General features: G+C 53.3%; 1 protein-coding gene across 1 annotated transcript in view; it reads right to left on the minus strand.

The window, feature by feature from the left end:
* The window catches only part of C8H1orf127 (chromosome 8 C1orf127 homolog), a 57918-nt gene extending 32349 nt beyond the window's left edge, over nt 1-25569 (minus strand). Inside the window, exons 1-12 of the mRNA XM_069479135.1 lie at nt 25544-25569; nt 22029-22129; nt 17513-17611; nt 14410-14534; nt 12355-12498; nt 8073-8111; nt 7109-7246; nt 6513-6597; nt 5262-5458; nt 4928-5051; nt 1928-2115; nt 305-1483 (exon numbers count right to left, since the gene is read on the minus strand). Of these exons, the coding sequence (XP_069335236.1) occupies nt 305-1483; nt 1928-2115; nt 4928-5051; nt 5262-5458; nt 6513-6597; nt 7109-7246; nt 8073-8111; nt 12355-12498; nt 14410-14534; nt 17513-17611; nt 22029-22129; nt 25544-25569 (2445 nt within the window). The remainder of the gene's footprint in view (nt 1-304; nt 1484-1927; nt 2116-4927; nt 5052-5261; nt 5459-6512; nt 6598-7108; nt 7247-8072; nt 8112-12354; nt 12499-14409; nt 14535-17512; nt 17612-22028; nt 22130-25543) is intronic.

Below are 25569 nucleotides of genomic sequence, written 5' to 3' on the forward strand. Positions count from 1 at the left end.
GAACTATTACCTTCCCTACTTGACTGACCAGGAAACTGAAGCTCAGAGAGGTTGGGGCCTTGCCAAGGTCCCACAGCCAGAGAGGAAGAACTGGAACTTGAACCCTAGGCCTGGTGGGCCTGGCTGCAGAGCCCACGTCCTGCCCCTAATGCCTCGCCACCTTTGGCAGCAAGATTGAGCACAAAACGTGGATGGGCGGGCCGGGGCGACCGAGGAACACTGTCCTGCACTCGCTCCCCTCCTGCTGAGAGGCCCCGGCAGGCAGGAGGCGTGCCCACCCCATGCCCTTGCACTTTGTCCTCACCAGGGCGCCCCCAGGACTCACCCCCGGAGTCTCCACAGAGGCCCAGCATGGGGGCCTCTCAGAAAGCCCCTCCACGCTGTTCTGAAGCTCCAGAGGCCTGTGACTGGCAGGGCTGGAGGCCAATGTGGGGTCTGTCAGCCCCTGCCGGGGCGAGGTCCCCTGGCCAGTGGGGAAAGGGTGTCCAAGCTCGGCCAGGCTGGGGGATGAAGCTTCTGTGGGAGCCCCCAGGCTCTGTGTTTGTGTAGTCGGAGGGCTGTGTGCGGCCCCCCACTCATCCTTGCCCCGCAGCAAGACGGGGGCTGGCTCCAGGCTTTGAGCTCTGTCCGACCCTCCCCCAGACATGGCTTTGGGCTTCGGCAGAGCTGTGGGGTGACTGGGTTCTGCCAGGGGCACTGCTGGCACCGCCCTGTGCCACCCAGTGGGCTCTGGTCTCAAGGCCCCCCCACGGGCACTGGGGTCTGACTGCCTCACCCCTGGGGTGGCAAATGTGGCTTCTCTCCCCAGGAGGATGGTGAGTCCCAGCCCCTCTGTGCCCGGACTTGGTTCTGAGGACAACAGATCCAGGTGCCCTCTGGCCCCCTCCCTAGGGAGACCAGGCCCTCTGTGGGGTGGCCCGTCCACCTCCATTACAAAGGGTGTTTCCTGGGGCTGTCTGGGGTGACGGTGGGACACCAGCGCCTCGGCCCTCAAGGGCCTCGGCAAGGGCTGGACCTCCTCTCGGGCCTGCTCAGCCTCCCCCTGGACAGGCTTGGTGGCGGCCGCATCCCCCGCCGACAGCCCTCTTGGCACCAGGGGACTTCCTGGTGGCTGGGAGGGGTCCTGCTCAGGCCTTACAGTTTCTAGACCTTCTAGGGTATCAGATGGCTTTGAGACCAGGAACACTTTGGAGCGTTCAGACCTCCGGGGAGGCAGTTGAGGAGAGGAGAGTTCTGAGGACAAAGGTACAGTCAGGGCAGGGGGGCTTGGGAAGACCGGATGTGGGGCCCTGGGACCAGCCTGGCCACCTCCTGTGGACTCCAAGGGGAGCGTGGCTGAAGGCGGGGGGCGTCCAGGTAACCCCACTTCCTCGAGGGCCTGGGGACCGCTCTGATCTTGAGCTGCCCTGGGTACAAGGGAGGCAGCGGATGTCCAGCTTCTTCCCACGGGTTGGGCTGTTTGCAGGGGTGGTCCAGGCTCCTTCTTCAGTGAAGAGCGGTGGAGAGAGAAAAAGCATCAGAAACTGGAGAGCAGGGCTCTGGCCGCCCTGAGGCTCTCAGCCCAGAGAAGGGCCCATGGGAGCTGTGACCTCAGGCTGGTTCTCTGGGCCTGGCTCTGGGTACCCCACCAGGAGTGCTTTGGGGTGTGCACCCACCGCCTCCTTCTGCCATGTTTCAAGGCACTGGGAGGGTGATCCAGGCAGGACAGGTGAGAGGGGGCTGCCCCCGGATGGGAGCTCTTGGGGCCCAGCTCTCTCTGGGAAACGTTCTGAATTTGAGGCAGTGACAGGGCGGGGATCAGAGTGGGGCTTTTTTTGGAAGAAGGGTGGAAAGAGGGGGCCTGATGCCCAGGGGGTCCACCCATGCCTCGTGGGCACCAGACCCTTCAGAGGAAACCATGAGCAGAGGACACAGGACACATCCTTGCCTTGGCTAGCCCACTGCAAGGCTGGTGCCCAAGGCACCAAAGCCCTTCCTGGGCAGCTGGTCCTGCAGCTGAGAACTGGGGAGAGGCCACTGGTGGCATTCCTGCTGGAGGGGTCTTTGGTCCTGGGGACCGGGAGGGGAGAGTAGTCCTCGGTGTGGCAGTTGAGGCAGACAACTCTGTTCCTGAACCTTCCAGAAAGGAGACAGAGGTCAGCCTTCCTCCCAACACCCTGCTGCAGAGACCGTGAGTGTCCCCTTTTCTCCAGGTGGGGGGACAACAATCGAGGGAGCTCAAATCCCAACACTGGGTTAGGAATTGTCTTCATTGGCTGAATTTCCTAGACCGCCGACCTGGAGTCATTTGTGAGACCATGTGTGCATCAAAATATATTTTTAAAATTAAATCACAGAAATTCAGATTTTCTGCAAAAAGCACCTGGCCCCGACTCCCTGCCCCAGCCAGCTTCATCTTTGAGCCATTTACTACTTTGAGGTCAAATCTACCGGCCCAGCCCCAGGACCCACACAGAACTGAGAGTGCTTCCTGCCTGACCACTGCAGGGGGGACTCAGCCCTCTCGGTGTGGACTTCCTAGACTTCCTTGTGTGGGGGAGAAGACGTGCATTGTAGGATGTATTGGCAGCATCCCTGGCCTTGACCCACCAGACGCCGGTAGCATCTCCCCGGAGTCACGACAACCCACAATGTCTCCAGACATTGCTAAGTGTCCCCTGAGAAGCAGAAATCGCCCTCAATTGTGAAGCACTGGGTTAGGGCTTGCAAATTCTGGCCCGTATGTCAAATGCAGCCCTTAGACACGTTTGACTTGGCCTGCAGGGGGTGCAGCGGGGTGTTAACACTTTTCAAATTAATGTTAAGGCAGGATTAGCTCTGGCTAGATGAGGCTCCTCTAGTTAGAGCGGTCTGGTGGCTGCTGTTTTTTGGGGGTCCCCCCACTTCCTGCTGTCCCCCACACTGAGTTTCGCTGCCTTGCCATCCGGCACCCAGGCCCCAGGTGTTCTTAGCCTCTGTACCGACATCCCCTGCCTGACACGGAAGGCGTTTCCATCGTGACCCCTGCTTTAAAATGTGGCTGGATCTAAACCACCCCCTCGGTTTCTGTTCTCCGGGCTGGATGCTCCCTTTCCCGCTGTTCTTCACAGCTGTGATCTCAAATAATGAGGACTGGTCCTAGAGTTTCCAACCACTTTTTGGGGAGAGGCAGGAGAAAGAGTAAAAAAAAAAAAAAAAAAAAAATCTGTACCCACAGAGAGTTTAGGCAATCCCAGCACATTAATATACCCACCCACTAGTCACATATTCACAAAGGAAAAATGTTCTCTGTCCAAAACATTTTTTAAATATTCCTAGCAAAAATGCAGCCCAGCAAGCATGTGTGAAATGCTTACCAAGGGCAAGGTGGCCCGATAAGGGCTGCGGGGAAGGAAAAGCTGAACCGGGCACAGCCCTGAGCTCCAGGAATTCAGACTAGAGGGAGAGACGGGAGTTTGTGCCAATAACTGTAATAAGAATAGAAAGACCTAGAAGCTACAGGGGAGGGGGAGGGAAGGTGCGCTGGGAACCAGAGAGGGGAGAGATTCATTCTGGCTGCTCATATTAAATTAATAAAACGAGGAAGAGAACATTCTTTCCCCGTGTAAATCTTTCCAGAGAGACAAAAAGAAGAAAAAACTTCCTAAAATGTTTTTATTGCTGTTGCTGAACTATTTTTGTATTTTCTTCAGTACCGTCTTATTGAGGACCTACCCTCTCTTCAAAGCCCAGGACAAAGATCATCTGCTCTTTGGCCTCTCCCTCAAGGACCCCCACTCCCTGGCATAACCCCATGGACATTTCTTATGTCCCCTCCCAGACTGGACACTGCCCGAGAGCAAGAACCAAATCTAGCGCCTTCTGTTCCCGCCTAAGCCTTGCGTGGGGCCTCTCGCGGCAAGTGCTTAGTGAGTATTTGTTGGATGAAGTTCTAACCCTTCCTTTCCAAAATCAATGTCATCACTGCAGGAAGCTGTTAAAATAAAAACAGCCGAAATGTGTAAAAACTTTGAAGAAACATTTTCATTTTTAGCAGATTTAGAACTCGTCCCCCATCCTGCCTTTTTCTTTGTTTCTAATTCTGATTTGGGGGCTAGATGTGGTAGGCAGTCCCCCTTTTAATCTTTTAAATATAGTTCTGAATATAATTACATTTTTATGCCGCACCGAAACATCATATCCTGGTAACAGGGCATTCTTGCTCTATTAACATCTGAGTTAAATCTCCCTCGCGTCTGTCTTCTATTGAGGACAGTTAGGAAGTATGAGATGAAAGTGATCGACATCATTTGCGAATTATGTGTATTTCCTTACGCTGTTTTCCAATGCGTTTTGCTCCTGGTGGTTTTGCATGTGTGAATACCAGGTTGTCTGGTAGCTGCGCTTTCACCGAAAACCCCTTTCAAGACGCAATTCCAGCATCCTGGCACGGAGAACACACACCATGTTTAGAAACTTCCTCGTGGGTTGAGAAATAAGTCGTATCATGTGCTGCTCTTTGCCAAGGAGTCTGTTAAGTGACCAGGGGAACTGGAGCCCACACAGAAAGAGCTGGACGGATCGAAGTGGAAATAGCTCATTTTAAGCTCCTAACTCCCATCATCTCATCCAGTCTCCTCAACAGGTACTGGTATTCCCATTTTCCAGGTGGAAAGGCTGAGGCTCTGCAGCTAGCTAGGAAATCAAGTCACCCCCCAGTACCACCTTCCTGGCACTTTGACTTCAGAGCCAGGGACCACCTCACCACTTAGCTCCTATGGCACTCTTGTTTACATGCCAACTCCAGCTGATGTGTCTGAAACCATCACTTACCCGGTTGGGTGTGGGACCTACAGGGCCCAGGGAGCAAAACATTGTCACAGAAAAAAGGACCACAGGGCCAGGGAAGGGGGGTTCAGGTGGCATGTGCCTGCTACCAGCAGGCACACCCTCATGGTGCCCCACTTACCCACACACTGGAGGAAGCTCTCCACCGTCCAGAGGACCGGGGTGGCCATCTCAACAAATTCCAGGCTCAGGTTTACTCTATAGAAAGCTTGTGTCCCCGGGGCTCCTTGGCCCTCCTGGCATCGCTGTGGGTCAACAAGGAATTAGTTGCATGGCAGGGTACATCCCATGCCCTGTGGCTGTCCTTCCAGGGGACCACCTTGACAAGAGTGCTGGGCCTCAGGCCCATAAGTGTCCAAGTCCATTCCCAGCTAGGCCCACAGATCTGCTGTCCACTCCACACAGAGAAGGGGCCTTAGGAAAGGGCAGGACAGAGATGCCACCAGGACACCCACCTGGACCTGGAGCACTTCAGCCGCCGGGATGCTGACCATCACAAAATCCCTGTTTTCGGTCACCGTGAAGGTGTTGGACCCGTGGACTCGGAGGAATTTTAGGCTCAGGGTTTCCTTGATGCGGGAACCTCTTTTGACCAGACCCAGTCTCTGCTTAGGGATGTGAACTAAGACCTCCGACTCTGGCTGGGAAGACACTGGGATGGGGAAAGACACGTGACACGGAAACACACTTTGCAGGCACATGATGAGTGTGGTGGCGGGGCCTTAGCCAGGGCCCTGCCGTTTGCAAAGGCCCATAAGGAAGCAGGTGCCAGCAGGGGAGCTGCAGAAATGTCTCTGCCAAGACCGTCTCCAGCGTGGGTGACCTATCCTATTGCCCCTTCCATTACCAAAGCTGCTCTGAAGAAATACAGCTCATATCAGTTGTTTACACTTTAGCAAGAATGCCATTGCGTCAGCCCTCTCACGGGGACATTTTAAGCCATCTCTGCAGTTGCTAGATGAAAGCATCTGTCTCCATGTAAAGGGATTTCAAACATCATGAACAGAGGAAGAGATGTTTGGGGACCTTGGCAAGGTCGTACCCAATCCCCGAAACTCCCCAGAGCCCAGATCCTGAAACTCAGTCCATGATAAAATTCTACACAAATGTAAATTCTAAGTCATCTCTGATCTACCCACACAGGATGAAGGCTTTGATCCACCTAACTTTGCATACCAAGTTCTTTAGAATTTAAATTCTCTACAGGTAGGAAGTGGTCTTCCATAAGGCACATGGTAATGGTGTCACCCTAGGCTGAACAAAATAGTTGTGACATACATAGTCTAGATCCAGGGGCCCTACCGCCTCAGATCACAGAGCCCTGAAGGTCTGATGGATGGGGCTGCAGACCTTCTCCTGTCTTTGTTCTCGGGCTCCCTGGAGCCACCTTGGGACTTCCTAGGAGTCCTCAGAGCCCAGGTTTGCGGGCCTTTGGGAGGTGATTTTACTGTTCACCCACACTCCACAACCCACCCCTACTCTGCCAGTGTGCACACACTCACACACAAACACACGCACACTTTCCAGCAAAAGCAAACTTCTTTGTCCCAAGCATTTCAGAAATGCATGGCCAAGGTTGAGACTAAGGAGGGGAGAGGTGGGGTGGGTCAGAGAGGACGAAGGTACCCAGAGGAGGAAGAAAAACAGAGGGGACCAGAGAGAGATGAAGTCGGAAGGGTGGACATTGGGGTGTTCCTGGGTCTTACCCGGTGGGCAAACAGCTTGTAAGGAATAGGCGTAGTGGCCACTCACGAGCCAGAGTGGCAGGAGCTCGGCGGAGGTGTTCAGCACCTGGCGAGGCAGGAAGGTCCCCCTGTGGCCACTAAAACTGCTCCTTCCAGATGCCAACTCCCTCCACAGGGTCCCCCCCCACCTTTGCACGAGACTCTGGACTAAACCCCCTCGTGTTACAGAGCCCAGGTCGGGGACCATTGCTCCAATGCAACCAGGAAATATTATTTAGCCAGGATATTTTTAGCAGGAAGCGAGCTGGGAGCAAATGTCATGTGAGCCGTCTTCTCTTACACGGCAACTTTGGGCTATTTAAAGAGATGGTAATTACGCTCCTGCCACCATGATCAGGACGAGCGGAATACATGATTGCGGGAGCCCTCATCTGCCGAGCGGAGCACTTTGCGCTAATGGGGCCCAATTTTCGAAGCCGCCTGCCTAAATCTGTCCAGTCTGGCAGGTGGACATTTGAGTCGGCGCCGGAGGGGTGGCAAATGGCTCCTCCGGGCACCGTGTGTCAGAGGCCCCCCAAGCCTGGCAGGGCTGCTGCCCACCAAGGAGGCCCACTGACCTCCCACCTCTGAAGAAGGTTTTGTCTTGGGCTTTGGACGGTGACAGTGGTGGCATTGATGTCCACATACAATCCCATCAGGCTGGCGTCTTCCAGAGAAGCCACCAGCTCCCCTCGAAGGGACAGCAGCCACGGAGTCTGGAGAAACAGGACACATTCATAAACCCTCAGGCCAGGGAGACATGGTCACTAGGCGTCAAGGAGAAGGGGCCCTTGAGGGGACACTCAGGAAGGTGACAGGGCCACGGGGAGGACCAGGAGATAGGACAGCAGGCCACCCAGGGAAGAAGGCAAAGCAGACACTGGCACCCTTGTACTTCAGGGGAGCAGGCGCCCTGCAGGTGCACAGGGTGGCTGAAGGAATGAATGTACTGTTGCCCTAACAGCAATGCAACTGGTCCGTCCGTATGATACCCAGGCAGGGCACAACTGGAGCCTTGCTTCCATCTGCCACCCTTTAGTGGGACATTGGCAATTGGGGCCTTGAATAAAGGTGGGTGCCTGACCGTGAGGTGGGGTCCCCCAGCCCCCATCCTAAGAGGGCTGGAGGAAGGGCACACTCGTTGACTCCAGATGTCCCAAGGGATGTGGAATGGAAAAGGGACTGGCTCCTTCCGGGAGGCTGTGGGAAACCCTCCTAGAACCGGCCGAAGGAAAGTTCAGGGAAACAGCTGTGCAATCTACGAACAGGTGGCCTTACAAGGTCCCCGTCACCGCAAACTTTGCAGAGAATCTTAGTGTGGGAAGGACCTCAGAGGCTTCCAGCCAAGCCTCCCACTCAAAGTCAGGGTCCCCTCTTCAGGGGTCCTCAGGCCTCTGCCTCTCCAGCTTTGGCTGCCAGAGCCTGGTGCCATCCACTGACACTCTCCACAGGACAGAATCTCAGAACCTCCTGCCTCGGAGCAACCCCAGCACGCACTGGGCTTGGCAGAATCTTCCAGAAAGTTGCTCTCGCCCCGCATACCTGTCCACTGTCGCTCAGCAGGGGCAGGGGCCGGGAGACCTGCGGAACAAAGAGGAAGCGAAGTCTCCTGGCAAGCCGCAAGCAAGGTGAGTGAGCAAACATCCCTGACTGAGCACATAAGCGCCGGCAATTACCCCAGCAGGAGGCCGGCGAGAGAGCAGTGCCGGGTTGTTTGCTCATTAAGACAAGAAAATCATTTATGTTCTGGGACTCGAGTGTCAACAGACCCAGGGAAATGTCGCTGTCTCAGCTGCTGCCCTGGGCCCAGCCAAGGGGGCAGCTGGGGTCCCGGGCACAGCTGGCGGGGCCAGGAGGGAGCGTGCCTGGCTCCGACACGCACTTTCCATTGGGCCATTTCTCCAGGCCGGTTCCCCAGGCCTCCCGTTGGGTTTTTCCCCCTGGTTCACCCATTTCTTCCTGAACTTTTTCTTTCTGTTTTGGATGCAGAAAGCACGGGTAGAGAGAGTGCTCTGTGCTCGCCAGTTGCAAGGTACTCAGGGTGACCATCCCAGTTTCCCCAGGAGTGAGGACATTCCCCAAAAGGGGACTTTCAGTGCTAGATCAGGCCCCTGCAAACCAGGACAGTTGTTCTCTTACCGCATGCACGGAGCTGCACAGCCATCCCGTAGGGTGGCGCCACTCTCCCATTTCACAGAGGGGCCTGGTGATGGTGCGGGCAGAGGACCATCGCTGGAGCCCCCCACCCCCTGCAGACCTTCCCTGGAGCCCCCCTGCACCCAGCTGTTCTGTCCAGTGCAACTCCCCTTTGCTTTTGCTGTCAGACAGGGTCACATAGCCCAGCAGAGCGTCTCTCCTCCAAGGCCAGAGGGGGCTGACCCTCTGACAACTCCCTGACCCAAGGCAGGGACAGGGAGGGGCTTCTGGGAGCAGAAAAGACAGGGTGGCCTGAGAGGAGGCCCCCAGCCCCTCGGTTTTCTCATTCCCCAGCTCTGCTGCCCCACCCACCCACCTCTGGCAGCAGGCTTAGGACATCCCACAGGGAGCCCCTCGAGTGAGCCCCGCTATTTCCCTTCTTTGGAGGTGCTGCCTTCATTTGGGGTGCGAAGCGGAAGAAATGGAGACGATGCCAGCACTTTGGTGAGAAGGTAGAGCATTGGGCATTTCCCCACCAAAGGCGGCTGCCACGCCCTGTCCCTCTGCTGCAACCCCGGGGAAGGAGCGAAGCCCTGGAGGCGGGACTCTAAGAAGGAGGGGAGCGATTCTGCTCAAAGAAGAAAGGGAAAGTGTGATCCGGCGCAGCCTAAACGCACCGTGCCCTTTAAGTCGCCAGGAGGAGGCTATATTTAGGGCCCGCGGACATTCCGCAGGAGCCCGGGCAGCCTTCAGTGGGAGCAATCGCTAATCACTGCATTGAGTTTACGGGTGCCCCTGGGCACACTTAACCCAGGGCAATGAATAGTTATTGCGCGGCCTCCCGCTCAGGGCCTGTGGGCACACTTAAGCGAGCTCGCGGATCGCTGCGAGCAGGGCACGGCTCGGGTACACCCTTGGGCACCCCGCGCCATCAGCGGGAGAGGCAGAGTATTAAATATCTATGTGCCCTGTGCCCACAGCTGCATTTAGCCAAGGGCAAGGCTGGTGAAACGGCTTTAATTAAAACTTAATGCAAGTTCAAGGTGCAGCCACGGAAACGGCAGCTGCAGAAGTCACCGAGAATGAATCAGTCAATTCGATGAGGTTCTCAGATGGGGGACAGGGCCGGAGGGGAGGCGGGGGCAGCCGAGACCCTTCTTCTGTAGCTTGTGTGTTGTCCACCACTGTGCGTCCCGTCCGGGGGTGGCGTGGGAGGGGCGCCGTTCCCTCGCCGAGGCCAGTGAGGGCAGGTCCGTGCAGACAAAGCGGGCGCCTAGGCCAGGAGCAGTTCCTGCTTTTCTCAGCAGCTCGGCCCGGCGTCGTGTGACACCGGCAATGCCGTCCCCTGGCGGCAGCTTCCAGAATCACAGGCCCTGCGCGGAGAGGGAAGTGGCCGGTCCTGGAAAGTCAGACAGCTGCAATGTTGGGGCATCCTGGGGCAGGGTCCTGCCATTCTTAGGAGCAGGAACAGCGGGCTTGGCGTGGCCACTGTGTGGCAGTGGGCAGGTGGGCAGAGAAAGCCCCGCCCACTGCGGCCCTGCTCCTTAAGGTTGGCAAGGAAAGGACTTCGGGCATCCAAGGTGGCAGTGAGCGGGCTGCAGAGACGGGCGCAGGTCTAACGAGCCGTGGCGGTTCTCGGCGCTCTTCCTGCCGCAGCACGCTCGTTTTTAAAATTCAAGGCCGGGCGCGGTGGCTCACGCCTGTAATCCTAGCACTTTGGGAAGCTGAGGTGGGCGGATCGTTTGAGCTCAGGAGTTCGAGACCAGCCAGAGCAAGAGCGAGACCCCATCTCTACTAAAAATAGAAAGAAATTAGCTGGGCAACTAAAAAATATATAGAAAAAATTAGCTGGGCATGGTGGCACATGCCTGTAGTCCCAGCTACTCGGGAGGCTGAGGCAGGAGGATCGCTTGAGCCCAGGAGTTGGAGGTTGCTGTGAGTGAGCTATGATCTCACCACTGCACCTTAGCCCTGGCAGCAGAGTGAGGCCCTGTCCCAAAAACAAAAACAAAAGCAAAAACAAAATCAAATTCAGACCAGATGAGAATAAAATTGTAAGCTCTTCCTGGAGCAGGGATCCATGTCTTACTCAGATCTGTTCCGTCGGCACCAGCACAGAGCTTGGCACATAGTAGGTCCTCAACAAGTGCTTGTGGCATGAATGGCGGTTCATTAGCACTCCAGCCTCCTCCTCTTGCTTCTCCCTTCCTCTTCTCTCTCTTCCTTTTCCCCTCAGGCAGGGGATGCACTTCCATATCCCTCGGGCCAAATCCAGCACTTTGTTTGAGCCGCGCAGTGTTTACAAAATTAAAGTCAACTTCTTAGAATTGGAGGATTTCATATACAATTATAGAGTTCCAGTTTCTCTTGAGAAGTTGGGAAATCCAGCAAGATGGGGCTGGGGTTGAGTGGTGGTTGCCCCTCTGCAGGGACCAGGCTTGGCGGATGTACTTGGGTTCAAAGCCCAGCTCTGCCACTTACCAGCTGCGGGACCTCTGGCAATTCTCCTAATCTCTCTCTGCTTGGATCTTCATCTGCAGAACGGGCTATAATCGCACCTACAGCGTAGGATCGCTATGAAGGTGAAATGAGCTAATATTTGCCAAGGGGTTAAGACAGTGCCTGGCACAAAGCAAGTGGCCTGTGTTTGGTGAATAAATGAAGGAATGGGTAAAACTCCACGGCCACCTCAGCCTGGCTCACTCGTTTCTGCTGTGGGCTATTCCCTGCAGATGTTTGGGTTTGCAACCCTCCCACCCCACACCCAAATTTTGTTTAGCTCACAGAGGCTCCCCCCGGGCCAGAGAGAAACTCAACTTCAAGGAGCCCACAGGCAGTGGAGGGGCCCACAGTTGACTTTGGGGATACACTCCGTCCCCGATCTTTACAACAGAGACATTACACCTGATCGTATCTGAGCTCTATAATTCTTTGCCATTACCCAGGTTAAAAAAGAGCTTTCAAACCAGCAACTTTTTTCAATCCAGACAAAAGGAACACACAGATACAATTTTGCAGCTTTGGTGACAACAAGGAATCTCCGCTGAGCCAGCCACAATGGGAAATCAAGAGCCACTAGTTCATGGCCGGGCGCGGTGGCTCACGCCTGTAATCCTAGCACTCTGGGAGGCCGAGGAGGGAGGATCACTCAAGGTCAGGAGTTCGAGACCAGCCTGAGCAAGAGCGAGACCCCGTCTCTACTAAAAATAGAAAGAAACGATTTGGACAGCTAAAAATATATATAGAAAAAAAAATTAGCCAGGCACGGTGACACATGCCTGTAGTCCCAGCTACTCGGGAGGCTGAGGCAGAAGGATCGCTTAATCCCAGGAGTTTGAGGTTGCTGTGAGCTAGGCTGATGCCACGGCACTCTAGCCAGGGCAAAAGAGTGAGACTCTGTCTCAAAAAAAAAAAAAAAAAGAGCCACTAGTTCAGAGACCTTCAGTCCACTGCTCCCATCCCATCTCAGGCCTCCCTGCTCAGACAAAAGCCCAGCGGGGCCCAGCTCCCGGCCAGACCCACGGCTGTCTGCGGAGAAGGATGTCATACGGCATCTCCAGCTGCCACCTCTCCCTCCAACCACGTCCTGAGGCTCAGGAGCCAGGGCCACCTGCCTTGGCCTTTGGAGAGAAGCCCAGCCCGGGGAGGCCCCTCGGCCACCGCCTCCCAGGCCCTCTGAACCCGCTACCTGAATGAACGTGGGTCCGCAGTGGACGGTCTCTTGGCCCAGCCTCGACGTTAGCACCGGACACTTCATTATGTAGTGATCACTCCACTCCAACCTTGTCGCCCCTTTTTGAGATATTCTGATTTCCAGCCTGTAATTTGCTTTCTGGAAGTAGGGCAAAATTCATGTGTACAAATGAAAGAGGAAAATACGGTTAATAGGCTGCAATTACAGGTCAGTGACTGTTCACAGCAAATATGATCAACAGGAACCGCCTGGAAGCGGGGCAGGTCTCACAGGGGAGGGATGGGAAGTAAGACCTTGGCCGGGGAGAACTGAGACCCCGGGCCTGGCTTCTGGGCTCTGGCAGCCCAGCCCCCACCAGGGAAGCCCTCAGGGATGGGAGACATTTGTGGATTTCAGGAAGGTCAAACTTGGTTGGACAGGACAAGAGCTTGTGACAGTTGACAGACATTGTTCACACCCGTCTGCTTTCATCCTCACCACTGCCTCATAGGGTTGGCTCTCTTGTTCCCATTTTACAGACCAGGCAGTTGAGGCTTAGAGGAGGTAAGTGACTAAGCCAAAGGCCGTTCCCAGGACCGATGCAAGATCTGGTCTGGCTCGCTTTGGTGCTTGCTGTGTGCAAGACAGAGCTTCCAGGATGTCAAACGGAGGGGTCCCTCGAGGGCCGCCTGGGCTGACCTCACTCGGCCACACAGGAAGAGCCCAAGTCTGGGCTTCGGGGGGGCCTGGGGAGGACGTGTGCTGATGGGGCTTGGAAGAGGAGAAGCAGGATTACTCCGGAAAGTCCTCCCCCAACAACAGACCACAGCCCCGTGGGGAATACCCGGCTGCGTCAAGGAAGGGCTGACAAAGAAATGAAGGAAAGAGGAAGTGAAGGTGAGGAGAAAAAGAGAACAGGAAAATCTGAGCAGTCCCGAGGGGCAGTTTGTACCTCTCGGGAATCTGAGCAGCAAGTGCCCACGGGGACCTGCAGCCTCCAGCAGCCAGGCAGCTGGGCGTTGGAATCGGGGCTGTGCCGGCCTCCTCTGCTCCCCTCCCTCCCTCTGGCTGGCACGATCCCCCAGCTCCCAGATCCCCTTCTCTGAGCCTTCCCTGGGCGGTCCCGGGTTACTCGGGGCCTGAAGCTCATGCAATTTGTGGGGAGGGCCTCTTTAAGAAAAAGAATACAAAAATATCTGACTTCTGCAAATTTTAGAGTCATATATCTTGCAAGCACATAAGGGCTTATGCGAGCGAGGGCGGTCAATCAGGCTCTGCAACTCCTCAGCACCATTTATTCACTTCATTAAACACTTATTGAGCACCTACTGTGTGCCAGACCCTGGAACAAAACTGTGGGTGTGGCTCCTCCTCCCCCAGAGACTGCTGGTCTAACAGGAGATGGCTGCGTGAGCAGACACATGATAATCAGGGTGGCAGGTGCAATGACAGTAGCAGGGCCATTGCACAGAGGAGGGCCATGGTCAGGAAGACTGCCTGAAGGAGGCAGCGTCTGAGCGGGGTTCAGGCGGCCAGCAGTCTTTTCATAGCTCTGCCCATGAATACTGTGAGGGCAGAGCCCTCTCATCTCCCTCAGCTGGGTTTCTGCAGAGGCACAATGGTGCCTGGTCGCCTTACTCAACATTTGAGCTCAGGCTTAGCCCCTTTTGTCTCCCAGAATGGACACATGCCAGGAGATCCCATCAAGAAGTCTCCCTAAGAAAACATGTTTCCAGCCAGGTGCAGTGGCTCACGCCTGTCATCCCAGCACTTTGGGAGGCCAAGGCAGGAGGATCGCTTGAAGCCAGGAATTCAAGACCAGCCTGAGCAATACAGCAAGATCCCCCCAAAATTAGCCAGGTATGGTGGCACACACCTGTAGTCCCAACTACTTGGGAGGCTGAGCCAAGAGGATCACTTGGAGCCTGGAAGTTGGAGATTGCAGTGAGCTGTGATCATGACACTGCACTCCAATCTGGACAACAGCGCAAGACCCTGTCCCTCTCTCTGTCTCTCTCTCTCTCTCACACACACACACGCACACACACACACAACGTTCCCCAGACCTACCTCCTTCTGCACAAAGCAGGCTGAGTATTGAGCTCGAAAAATGAAGTCACCATCAGGAGCTGGATGCAGGAAGTAGCCACATTTGGCAAGAAAAGAATCCAGGCTGTCAGGGGCCCCCCAGGCACCTGTGAGGAGAAAGGGACTGAAGCGTGGGCTGAGCCCACTGAGGGTCCTCTCTGGCAGGGTCAGAAATAGCAGATACCAGATATAAACTGCTCTCCCTGGAAGCTCCTTACCTGGAGGGGATTTTTAAAAGCAGTAATTGAAAAAGGCTTCGAAAAATATACACCAATATACACCAACAGGGAAGCCCATAGGTTATACCTTCAACACATCTCCAGAATCCAATGCCATCTCCCCACTGTGGTCCCTGGTCTTTCTTTCTTTTTTTTTAGAGACAGGGTCTTGCTCTGTCACCCAAGCTAGAGTGCAGTGGCGTCATCATAGCTCATGGCAGCCTCAAACTCCTGGGCTCAAATGATCCTCCTGCCTCAGCCTCCCGAGTACCTGGGACTACAGGTACACACCACCACACCTGCTTATTTTTCTATTTTTTGTAGAGAAGGAGTCTTGCTATGTTGCTCAGGCTGGTCTTAAACTCCTAGCCTCAAGTGATCCTCCCACCTCCCAAAGCGCTGGGGTTACAGGCGTGAGCCACTGCGCCCAGCCACCGGCCTGCGTTTCTGCAGCTGCCTCCTCTCTGGTCTCCTGGTTTCCTCCCTCGCCCCTGTTATCTGTATTCCACAACTGCAGCCAGTAGGATCCTGTTCAAAACTTAGGTCATGTCCTTCCTCTGTTCAAAGCTCTCAGCGAAAAAGCCAAAGTCCTCAAAGACCCCATGTGATTTGTCCCTCACCTGTCTGATGTCCTCTCCCCTTCTCTTCACCTCCCTCCCTCTGCTCCAGCCACACCGGCCCCCCTGCTATTTCTCAGGCATCCCAGGCACACTTCTGCCTCAGGGCCTTTGCACTGGCTATGCCCTCTGCCTGGAATCCTCTTCTGCCTTGGCACATGCAGGGCTCACTCCCCCACCTCCTTTGGGTCACCTTCCCAATGAAGCCCACCCTGACCACCCTCTTAAGGCCACCTTTATCCTATTCTTCTGCCTCCCTTTCTGCAGCACTGATTGCTCTCTAACCTGCTTCTCATTGTCTTATTTGTTACATTTATTGTTTGTCACCCTCTGCTGAAATGTCAGCTCCACGGGGCCAGGGGTGTCTGTCTGTTCTGTGCAGCCTGCATCTCTGGTGCCTTGCGCTGTGTCTGGCATGCTGGGGGCTCTCGACAAATGTTTGTTCAATGAGTGAAACATAAAGAGGAATATCTCTGGGCAGAGGGATTACGGGCCGTTTTCATTATCTCCTTTGATTTCCTCTAGTTTGCGTAATTATCTTGTATTGCTTTTGTCATGGTTTTTTTAAAAGTCATTTTTAAAAGCTCACAGTTTCATTTTCAAATACTTGGCTCAATTGTGCATGGGATGGGAGATGAATACGCTATTTCAGAAACCAGCTCCGGCAGCTTTACGCGGGGGATTCTCTGGTGACACGCTTTCCTTTCAAAAGCACGCGCAGCTCCCACCGCTATCTTTAGCAGGAGATCAAGGCCGCCCCTCCGGCTGACGGAGGCCCTGAAAGGCAGATCACTGGGGAAATAAAGTGTCTGCGCCAGGGATGTGCAAATTGACCCGGATCATTTTAGTTTTGCGTTCACGTTTGCACTCCGTAAATATTTGCCTGGCACCCCGCCGCTCACACCTGCTCGCTGTCCCCTCAAGTTTGTGGGAGGCGGCAGGCACTGTCATTTCTCCATCCCCACCTGGCGCTGCCGGCGTGAAATGAAAACTCTCCCTCAAAAGCCACAGGTGTCTCTGACAGCGCCTAAAACTAATGGCCTGTGGCTGGCCGCTGTGACTAATTCTCTGATTATTGACTTTATGATTTTACGCTTAAAACTTCTTTATAATAACACACAGAAATGTTTAATGGGCTCTATCCAGAGCCATAAAAATTACTTATTGAACAAGCGTTTTAAAACTATTAATCTATTGTTTTCCATTAATAATGGCTCTCCAAAGAACAGGCGACAGCTTAATGTATCCACAGCATTTCTCCTGGAAAAGTGGCCTTTTAATACACAGATGCCGCTCCCAGGGCATCACAGGCTTGCGGGCCACCGGGCAGTTGACCCTCCCAGGACAGATTTAGGCTGCACCAGTCCCGGAAGGTGCATTGAGAATTTCCAGAATGAACAGGGACCCTGGGAGCTTTTCCTAGACTCCGGAAGAGATCGGAAAGCCTCCGTCCTCAATTTTTCTCTTTCTCTGCAAAAGAGACGAGGAATTCTGAAGGCTCACTTTGCAGCCCCCGAGGTGGAGAACACGGATGGAAGTGGGCTATTCGCACATCTCTCTACTCTTATTCCCTCCAGAAGGTTCCAGGTGATCACCTGGTGGTACCTACTCCTTCCCCACCTTTTCTGTTGCAAGCTCCTGGTGGAAAGGTTTCTGAGAGTGACACCATGCCCTTGTTTTCTGCTACTGTAGGTTCGCCACTCCCCCAGCAGGCACGAGACGGCTTTCCATTTCGGGTGTGTGAGAACCACCCCTTTGGCCTCACTTCCGTTCCTTTTCCAGGGTGATTTAGATTTGGGGGCATATCAGTGCCACGTGGGCGCTTCCTCCAGGGTTTCAGGCCTTTTGTTCTTTCAACAAATATTTACTGTGAGTCTGCTAAGCACCAGGCAGTGCTCCCAGTTCTGAAGATACAGCTGTAAGCAAGAAACGCGAGGCCAGTGCCCCCTTCTGTTGGGGACGGTCGCAGGTGACAAGCCTGGGAACGATGGGAGAAGATCAGCTTTGGTGGCGAGTGATGAGACAGACAGGATGAGACTGACCCAGGTGGGCAGGGACTACTGAAGAGAGTCGCCATGCCTGGGAGGGAGGTGGCCTTTGAGCAGAGCTTTGAGTGACAGGAAGGAACCAATGTGAGAAATGGGGGCAGAGCCTTCCAGGCAGGGGAAAGGCCATGCAAAAGGCCTGGGGTGAGGGCCCTATGGGGGTCTCGCCCCCAGCAAAGGCCCTGCCCAGCTGACTGTCCCTTACCTGGCAAGTGCAGGATTCTGCCCAGCCACTGCCGCAAACCCTCCACGTGGCTCCTCGGGATCCACAGGGTCATGTAGTCTGAGAAGCACTCGACCTCGTCTGCAAGGAGACACTTCTGAGAAGGAAGGACGGACTTCTACTCTCAGCCCTGCTTCGGTGGAATAGTTAGGAAAGGGCACGCAGGAGTCATATTGTCCTAACTGAAAGCGACCCTGTACACAACGGTCACAGTTCCCAGAATGCCCAAGGACAAAGAACCTTCCAGTAGGGTTTCTCAAATTCCAATGTGCCCACAAATCACCTGGATGCTTGTTAAAATGCAGATTCAGCAGGTCCGGGGGGGCGGGGCCTGAGATGCAGCAATTCCAACAACTCCCAGGTGATCCAGAGCCGCTGTCCAGGGAACACGCTGTGAGTAGCAAGGTCCCGGAGATCACTATGGCTAACACTGTGTTCTCACAGCATCTGGGCTGAAATCCCATCTCTGTTCTCTCTGTGTGTGTGTGTGTGTGTGTGTGTGTGTGTGTCTGTCTGTCTGTCTGTCTGTGTGTACCTGCTGCTTAGTTTCAGTTTCTCCTTGTGAACTGATTGTATGATGATCATAGCAGCGTTGATGGTGATTATAGCGATAATGATGGTGGTAGAGATGATGACAGGGATAATGGTGGTGATGGTGATGATAATGGTGATGGTGATGATGGTGATGGTGATGATAATGGTGATGGTGATGATGGTGATGGTGATGATGGTGGTGATGATGGTGAAGATAATGGTGATGGTGATGATGGTGATGGTGATGATGATGGTGATGGTGATGATAATGGTGATGGTGATGATGGTGAAGATAATGGTGATGGTGATGATGGTGATGGTGATGATGATGGTGATGGTGATGATGATGGTGATGGTGATGATAATGGTGATGGTGATGATGGTGATGATGGTGAAGATAATGGTGATGGTGATGATGGTGATGGTGATGATGGTGATGGTGATGATAATGGTGATGGTGATGATGGTGAAGATAATGGTGATGGTGATGATGGTGATGGTGGTGATGATGGTGATGGTGATGATGGTGAAGATAATGGTGATGGTGATGATGGTGATGGTGATGATAATGGTGATGGTGATGATGGTGAAGATAATGGTGATGGTGATGATGGTGATGGTGGTGATGATGGTGATGGTGATGATGGTAAAGATAATGGTGATGGTGATGATGGTGATGGTGATGATAATGGTGATGGTGATGATGGTGAAGATAATGGTGATGGTGATGATGGTGGTGATGATGGTGAAGATAATGGTGATGACGATGAAGGGACTTCACAGGGTGGATATGAGACGTGAGTGAGTTAATGCACATAAGGTCTTTAAGGGTGCTCATCACAGAGCCATGCCTAAAGATGATGGCCCTTATCACCATGATAATTACTGTTACTCGGAGATGAAATGACTTATCCATGGTCACAGAGTGCCTTTCTAGCTCATCATATAGCCAGACAAATTGGAGGACCAGAGAAATTGAGTAAGTGTCCCTGAATCAATACTGAAGCCAACGTCATGTTCCTCTGTGGGTATGAGAGGTATGTTGGGACATCAGTGAGCACAGCCTCCCATGGTCTGGGAGAGTTGGTGGAGAAAATGGGGGCTTGTGCCTGAATCTGAATGGTGTGGACGTGTGCACTTTAAAGGTTATGGATAGTTCCCAGGTCAGACCTTGTTTACAAGTCACCTGACTCATAAAAGCAGAGTAGGAGCAACCGGCTCACCCTTGGAGCTCTGTGGCTCCGCTGAGGACTCAGGCAGAGGACACAGCCTGCGCACAAGCCAGAGGTGAGAGGCCGTGTGCGGTGTCCTGGTGACACCACGCCCTTGCCTCTGCCCACTCCCTCCCAAATCCATTCTGGACATGGCAGCCATGAGGGACCTTAAAATGGAAAGGAGATCATGTCAGTCCCCTCTCAGAACCTTTAGTGGCTCTCACTACCCTTTCCATGACATCCAAATACTTCCATAGTCCACGCTCCCCTCAGCCAAGCTGTTCTCTTCTCCACCCCAGGCCATCTGCACATGCTGCTCCCTGAAGCACCATTCCCCACTCCTCACATGGCTGGCCCTGCTTCATCTGCAGGTCTCAGCTTAAGTGTCACCTCCTCCAGGAGGCCCTCCCTGACCACCCACACCTATTCTCTACCCCAGCCCTGTGTCTCTTTCCTTCCTGGGTCACTTCACTCTGGGAAATTGTGTTACCTAGTTGTTCATGACATTTCTGTGTTTTTCTGCCACTTGAGTGAAGACAGGTGGAGACAAGCTTGTCTCCCACTCAAGTGAAGAGAAGCTCAGATGGGGCAGGGGCTGTGTCTGTCTTGCTGACCATTCTGTCCCCAAAGTCCTCCCATGGAACAGCATCTGGCACCGAGGAACTACTCAGTAAATATTGTCCAGGAAAGGGCTGTGGATGGAGCCCGGTGTGCCCTGGGATGGGGAATGATGAAGCCATGATCTGTCCTGTCACCAGGACGCTGCACGTGACCTGGAGAGTTGTCTGCGTCCCTTCTCCCCGCCATGCAAACTGTAAGCTCCACGAAAAGGCATAAATGACATCTAACTTGTTCACCATGGCACGCTCAACACCTTGCCCTGTGCCGGGTGTCCACAGACACCTGATAAATACGTGCTAAGCTCATGTTTTCATCCCAAGCACCCTGGAGTTTTCTGTAATCATACGGGAACAACAACATCAAGTGAGATAGTTTGGCCACAGGAAGTGGAATCTTGCTGGATATGACAAACAGAGCCCTGCCCAGGCCTCCCTAATGGCACAGGGTTGACAGAGAGCTTAAATTAAATATACCCTAAGCTGGGCACAGTGGTACATGCCTGTAGTCCCAGCTCCTCAGCAGGCTGAGGCAGGAGGATCACTTGAGCCCAGCAGTCAGAAGCTGTAGTGCACTCTGATCCTGTACACACACACACACACACACACACACACGCACACACACACCCTCTAGACATGAATTATCTGACAAGCGGAGAAATGGGAAGATGGAAAAACCTTATCTCCTAGCTAATTTGCCGCTTAACAGAGACATTTAAGCCACCAAGAAGAACACAAAGTTGGACCTTGGAGTTGGACAGCTCAGATCCTGAATGGAGCTAAGTGAGCTGGGCAAGTCATTTAACCTCTCCAAGACTCCATTTCTTCTTCTGCAAAATGGGCACACGCAGTAAAGAATTAACCAGGTCCCGGAGAAAGGTTTGACCCTTTGCCCCCAGCACCTGGGAAGTAAATTCTAAGCCTCTGGAGTGTTTTGCCTATTAAGAGTGTCTTTGTTTACCTGGGGGAGTGGGCCATGCCAGATACCCTATGCTGACCACGTGACTAATGCTGGGAACCACGGACCACGTGTTGTCAGAGCAGCCCCCAGAGGGGCTTGTGGCTAAGGTGAGCCGTGCTGGTGCTCACCTGTGCCTACACAACTGACCCCCACTAAAAACTCTGGATACTGAGGCTCAGGTGATCTTCCCTTGTTAGCAAGACTCTGCATGTATTGTCAACACATCATTGCTGGGAGAGGTTAGGGCTGTCCCCACAAGTCCACTGGGAAAGGACACGCAGGAGCTTGCTCCTGGAAGTCTTCTGGACCCAGCCTCATGTACCTCCTGCCTTGGCTGATTTTAACCTGCATCCTTTCACTGCAGTGAACAATAACCATGAGTATAACAGCTTTCCTGAGTTCTACAAGTCCTTCTAATGAATTATCAAACCTGAGGGTGGTCTTGGGGAACCTTGAACTTGAAATTGGTGTCAAAGTGAAGGTGGTCCTGGGACCCCTCAATTTGCAATTTGTATCAAAAGTGAGGGTGGTGTTGGGGACTCCTGAACTTTATAGTATAGCAAAATATTAATAATAGCCCCTCTCATTGGTGTCGAGAAGATGACATGAGATAACATATGTAAAACCCTCAGCACAGGACTCAGCCCAGAATAAGGTTCAACAACGATGTGTTTCTCCTGTAGTGTCTTCCGTCTGCTGCAGCAGCTGGGTGCAGGGGCTCTGGGGGTGGAAGCCCTGCTCTGCCACTCACTGCCGTGGGACTGTAGACAAGTCACTCATTCGTCTGGACCTTGCTTCCTAATCTCAAAGTCAGGCTCTGTAGGGACGAGTTAATAGAAGCAAATCCCCCAAGACAGGCCTGGCACATGCTTCGTGTGCTGGTTTTTATTGTTACAAGCACTGAACTCTGAGTCAGAGGATGCCAGGCCCAACCCCGATTCTGGCACCAGCCAGCCACGTGACCTCCAGCACTTGGCCTGCGGGAATCCCACGTCCTTGTTGGGAGAATGAGAGACTGAAATCCACACTTTGGTGAAACCTTCCAAAGCCTCTCTTGCTTCTGAAATTGCCCAATGGTAGGTAACCAACACGGCAAGTTGGTTATCAGTCTGCTCAGTGGGGCAAGGCCCAGAGCCTGACGCAAACCATAAAACCATGATTGATTGATTTACCTGTCGAAACTTCAGGTGCAGGGCTTGGCCTGTCCCTGTTCGACCTGAAGGGGAGGATCCATGGGAACACCACCGGCTGAACACAGGCGAGACAGACGACCCTGCAGGTGAGCAAGGAAGGCATGTGTTTTACCTTATGCCAGGTAAAACATCACCGAGAGGTGACATTTGAGCCAAGATGGTATGTCGAGGAGTCTTGTGCAAAGACCCGGGGAGGGGCATTCCCGGCAGAGGGGCAGTAGATGCAGAGTTGCAAACAGTAGGGGATGTGTTTGTGTGTTTTGTGTGTTTACAGAATCCAAAGAAGGTCAGTGGAGCTGGGCCAGTGACAAAGGGCACGTGGTGGGCATGAGGCAGAGGGGCTGGCAGGAGCCAGAGCCAGAGGGCCTCAGGAGCCACGGTACAGGCTGGGAGTTTATCATAAAAAGGATGAGAAGCCTGGAGAACTCCAAGCAGGCAATGGACAGGATCTACATTTGAAAAGAATCCTTCCAGCTACCGAAACTGTCCCTATGTAAAACTACTGCATGGCCGGGCGCAGTGGCTCACACCTGTCATCCTGGCACTCCAGGCAGGCAGGAGAATCGCTTGAGGTCAGGCATTTGAGACCAGCCTGAGCAAGAGCAAGACCCTGTCTCTACAAAAAATAGAAAAATTAGCCAGGAGTGGTGATGTACACCTGTAGTCCCAGCTACTCAGGAGGCTGAGGCAGGAGGATCTCTTGAGCCCAGGAGTTTGAAGTTGCTGTGAGCTATGACGATGCCACTGCACTCTAGCTCAGGCAACAGAGCAAGACGCTGTCTCAAAAACAAAACAAAACAAAAACAAAAACAAACCCACAAACAAGCAACAACAACAACAACAACAAAAACCACTGCAGGCAAGAATCTGAACTTCCCAGGAGGAAATTTTTCTTACGGGTGTTCAGGAAATGATCCTGGAGCCAGAAGCTGGAAGACACACTGACAGTAACAGGGAGCCATGCCAGGTAGGGAGCATCGAGGAAGCTCCCACCTCCTGGTGGGAGGGAGATCTATTCAACCACTTTTGGAAACAGGTAGAATCTATTAAAGCTGAACATATCTCCACCCCATGACCCAGCAACTCTGAGCCCACAGGAAGGCGAGCACAAGTGCATCGAAAGACGCACACAAGATTGTTCCCAGCAGCACTAGTGTTTCCTAAAACTGGAAACTGCCCAGTGCCCACCAGTAGAAGAATGGATGCGTTGTAGCTTATTCACCCGGTGGAGTACTACACTGCAGTGAAAAGGACTGAGCTACTTACATACGCAACAACGTGCGTGAATGAATCCCAGAGTTTGCCGAATGTAAGAAGCCAGACACAGATGAGTGTATACTCTTCAATTACATTCACAGGACGTTCAAAAAGAGACAAATCTAACCTTTGGTTTACAAATCCAGATAGTGGCTCCTTTCGGGGAGAAAGGCAAGAATAATGAGTGATTGGGGAAATGCCAAAGAATGGCTTCTAAGGAGCTCATGATGTTCTGTGTTGTCTTGGGGGGCAGTTACGTGGGTGCTCACTTTGGAACAATGAATCGAGCCTTACACTTGAATCGAAGGGGGGAATTGTGAAATACTTTTAAATGCACCCCCAAATCACTAGGTTTCTTCAGGGGAAACTGGGTATTGTCTAGAGCACTCCTGAGGCTTATTTGATTCTATGCACCTTTCTTTGTCTTTGAGCTATTTTGCAACTCTGTATATTGTAGAATACTGATAATAATGCAAATGATTCTTGTCCAGAAAAATGCACGTGGTGTCCGGGGCAGCTGCAGTTGGTTATTGACCTCTGGATGTTGAGCAACTTTGCATGTGTTAAGCAAATTCATCCCAGCACCCCTGATGCCTATATGCGTCTGCGCTTTGGATTCTCCTTTGAACCAGTTGTAACATCTTACTGGTTCCCTTATTAGTTAATGAATTAAATAAAACCTCTGACATACGTTCATTTTATATTTGCAAGTCATTATTATACTCTTTAAAAAAATTCTCCTTTAACAATGTTTATGTGTTTTTCTGTATGTGTGTTAGACTTCAATTTTTAAAAAGTTAAATTTTAAAAGTCAGGAAAGGGCAGTGCACCTCTGTCTAAGGCTTTTGTCATTGAGCCATTCAGGTCCTGGGTGGGACGAGGGCCAGTGTGTCAGGTCGAGCCTAGGGAGCCAAGGCCACGGTCCCAAAGAGTGGGGCTGGCAAAGTGTGACAGGACCAGCTCCCCAGCCTGGAATCTGAGCTGAGCCTGCCTAGAGCCAGCCGGGGGTGGGGGACGCACGGGCTGCCCTGCTGCCTAACTTCGTTCACTGAATTCAGAGCAAGTGTGGCCACCTCTCCTAGGGGACGGCCTGGTCCCTGCTCCTCCTGGCGGCTCGCTGGCTGGATGCTGAACCTGCTGGGCTTCCTCTCCCCGCAGGAGGGAGCGCTATTATTATTTGATTAATTCGCAAACCAAAGACCTGGCTAGGGCAATCGGTCTTGAAGTAAGGTTCTCCAAGGGCGAGTAAATCTGAAACTAGAGCAGAGGAATAAGCCCGGGGAGGAAGCAGCAGGGGTTGACGCTGACATTTAGCACCGAGCTCACGTCAGGGAATCCCTGCCTCTGCTGTTCACAGGGAACCTGGGCAGAATCGGCCTTGCCAGAGGCGCGGTGGCAGGTGGTGGCAGATGACCAGTCCCTCCTTGGGTACCTGGCCCTGTACACCCCTGTGAGCACCAATCAGGAAAAAGATGTGGGCTTGCGGTTTTGCCCCCAAACTTGCCTGTCCCAGCCTGGGGGCAGATGTGTCCCCTGAAACTGAGCCCCTTTGTCGGGCATCCCTGAGAAGTGGGGGAGTCCCCGGGACAGGGCCAGGCCTCCTCCCTGCTCACACGCCCCACTCGGCCTCTCCACGGCATCATTGTCCACAGACTTACACACCCCACAGAACACCAAACAAAAGCCCGCAGTCAGCAGCCAGACAACCGCAGCTATTGTGACGTCCACGCCGGCCTTGGAGGCTTCACTTCCCACTCCCAGGAGCTTTTCACAGTGTTTCTCAAAAGGGGATCTCAGCTGGGGAAGGGAGGCAGCAATTCTGCTGCCAAAGAAAATGAGATTTTTCTCCTTACCCTTACGAATGAACAGCACGTGAGCAGGTCTGCGAGCATTTGAAGACTCCTTAACACCAAGCATCTCTGGGTCAACTTGAGCCCTGATTTGTTTTAAGGACCCCTCTAGGACAAACAAGGAGTGTTCCATTTTCTCCCAACCTTCTGGAAATCCTTCACAAGGAGGAATGACTCGAATCCCAGGACAAAGGACAACGTGGAGCCTGAGGACGGTGGCCTGGCCTGGCCTGAGAAGACAGTCCTCCCCACAGCGGCCACACGCCTGCAGGCCGCGCTCATTCGGTCCTTCTTCCCTCGTAGACGCAAAGTTTCTGGATTCTAATGGCCTGTGGGAGGCTCAGCACCCCACTGGCCGCTCCCAATTCCTGGCTAAGGGACACTTACCAGGCTACCGCTGGGGACTCCCACAT

This window comes from Eulemur rufifrons, chromosome 8 (assembly GCF_041146395.1).
Source record: "Eulemur rufifrons isolate Redbay chromosome 8, OSU_ERuf_1, whole genome shotgun sequence".
In the NCBI taxonomy this organism is placed as follows: Eukaryota; Metazoa; Chordata; class Mammalia; order Primates; family Lemuridae; genus Eulemur; species Eulemur rufifrons.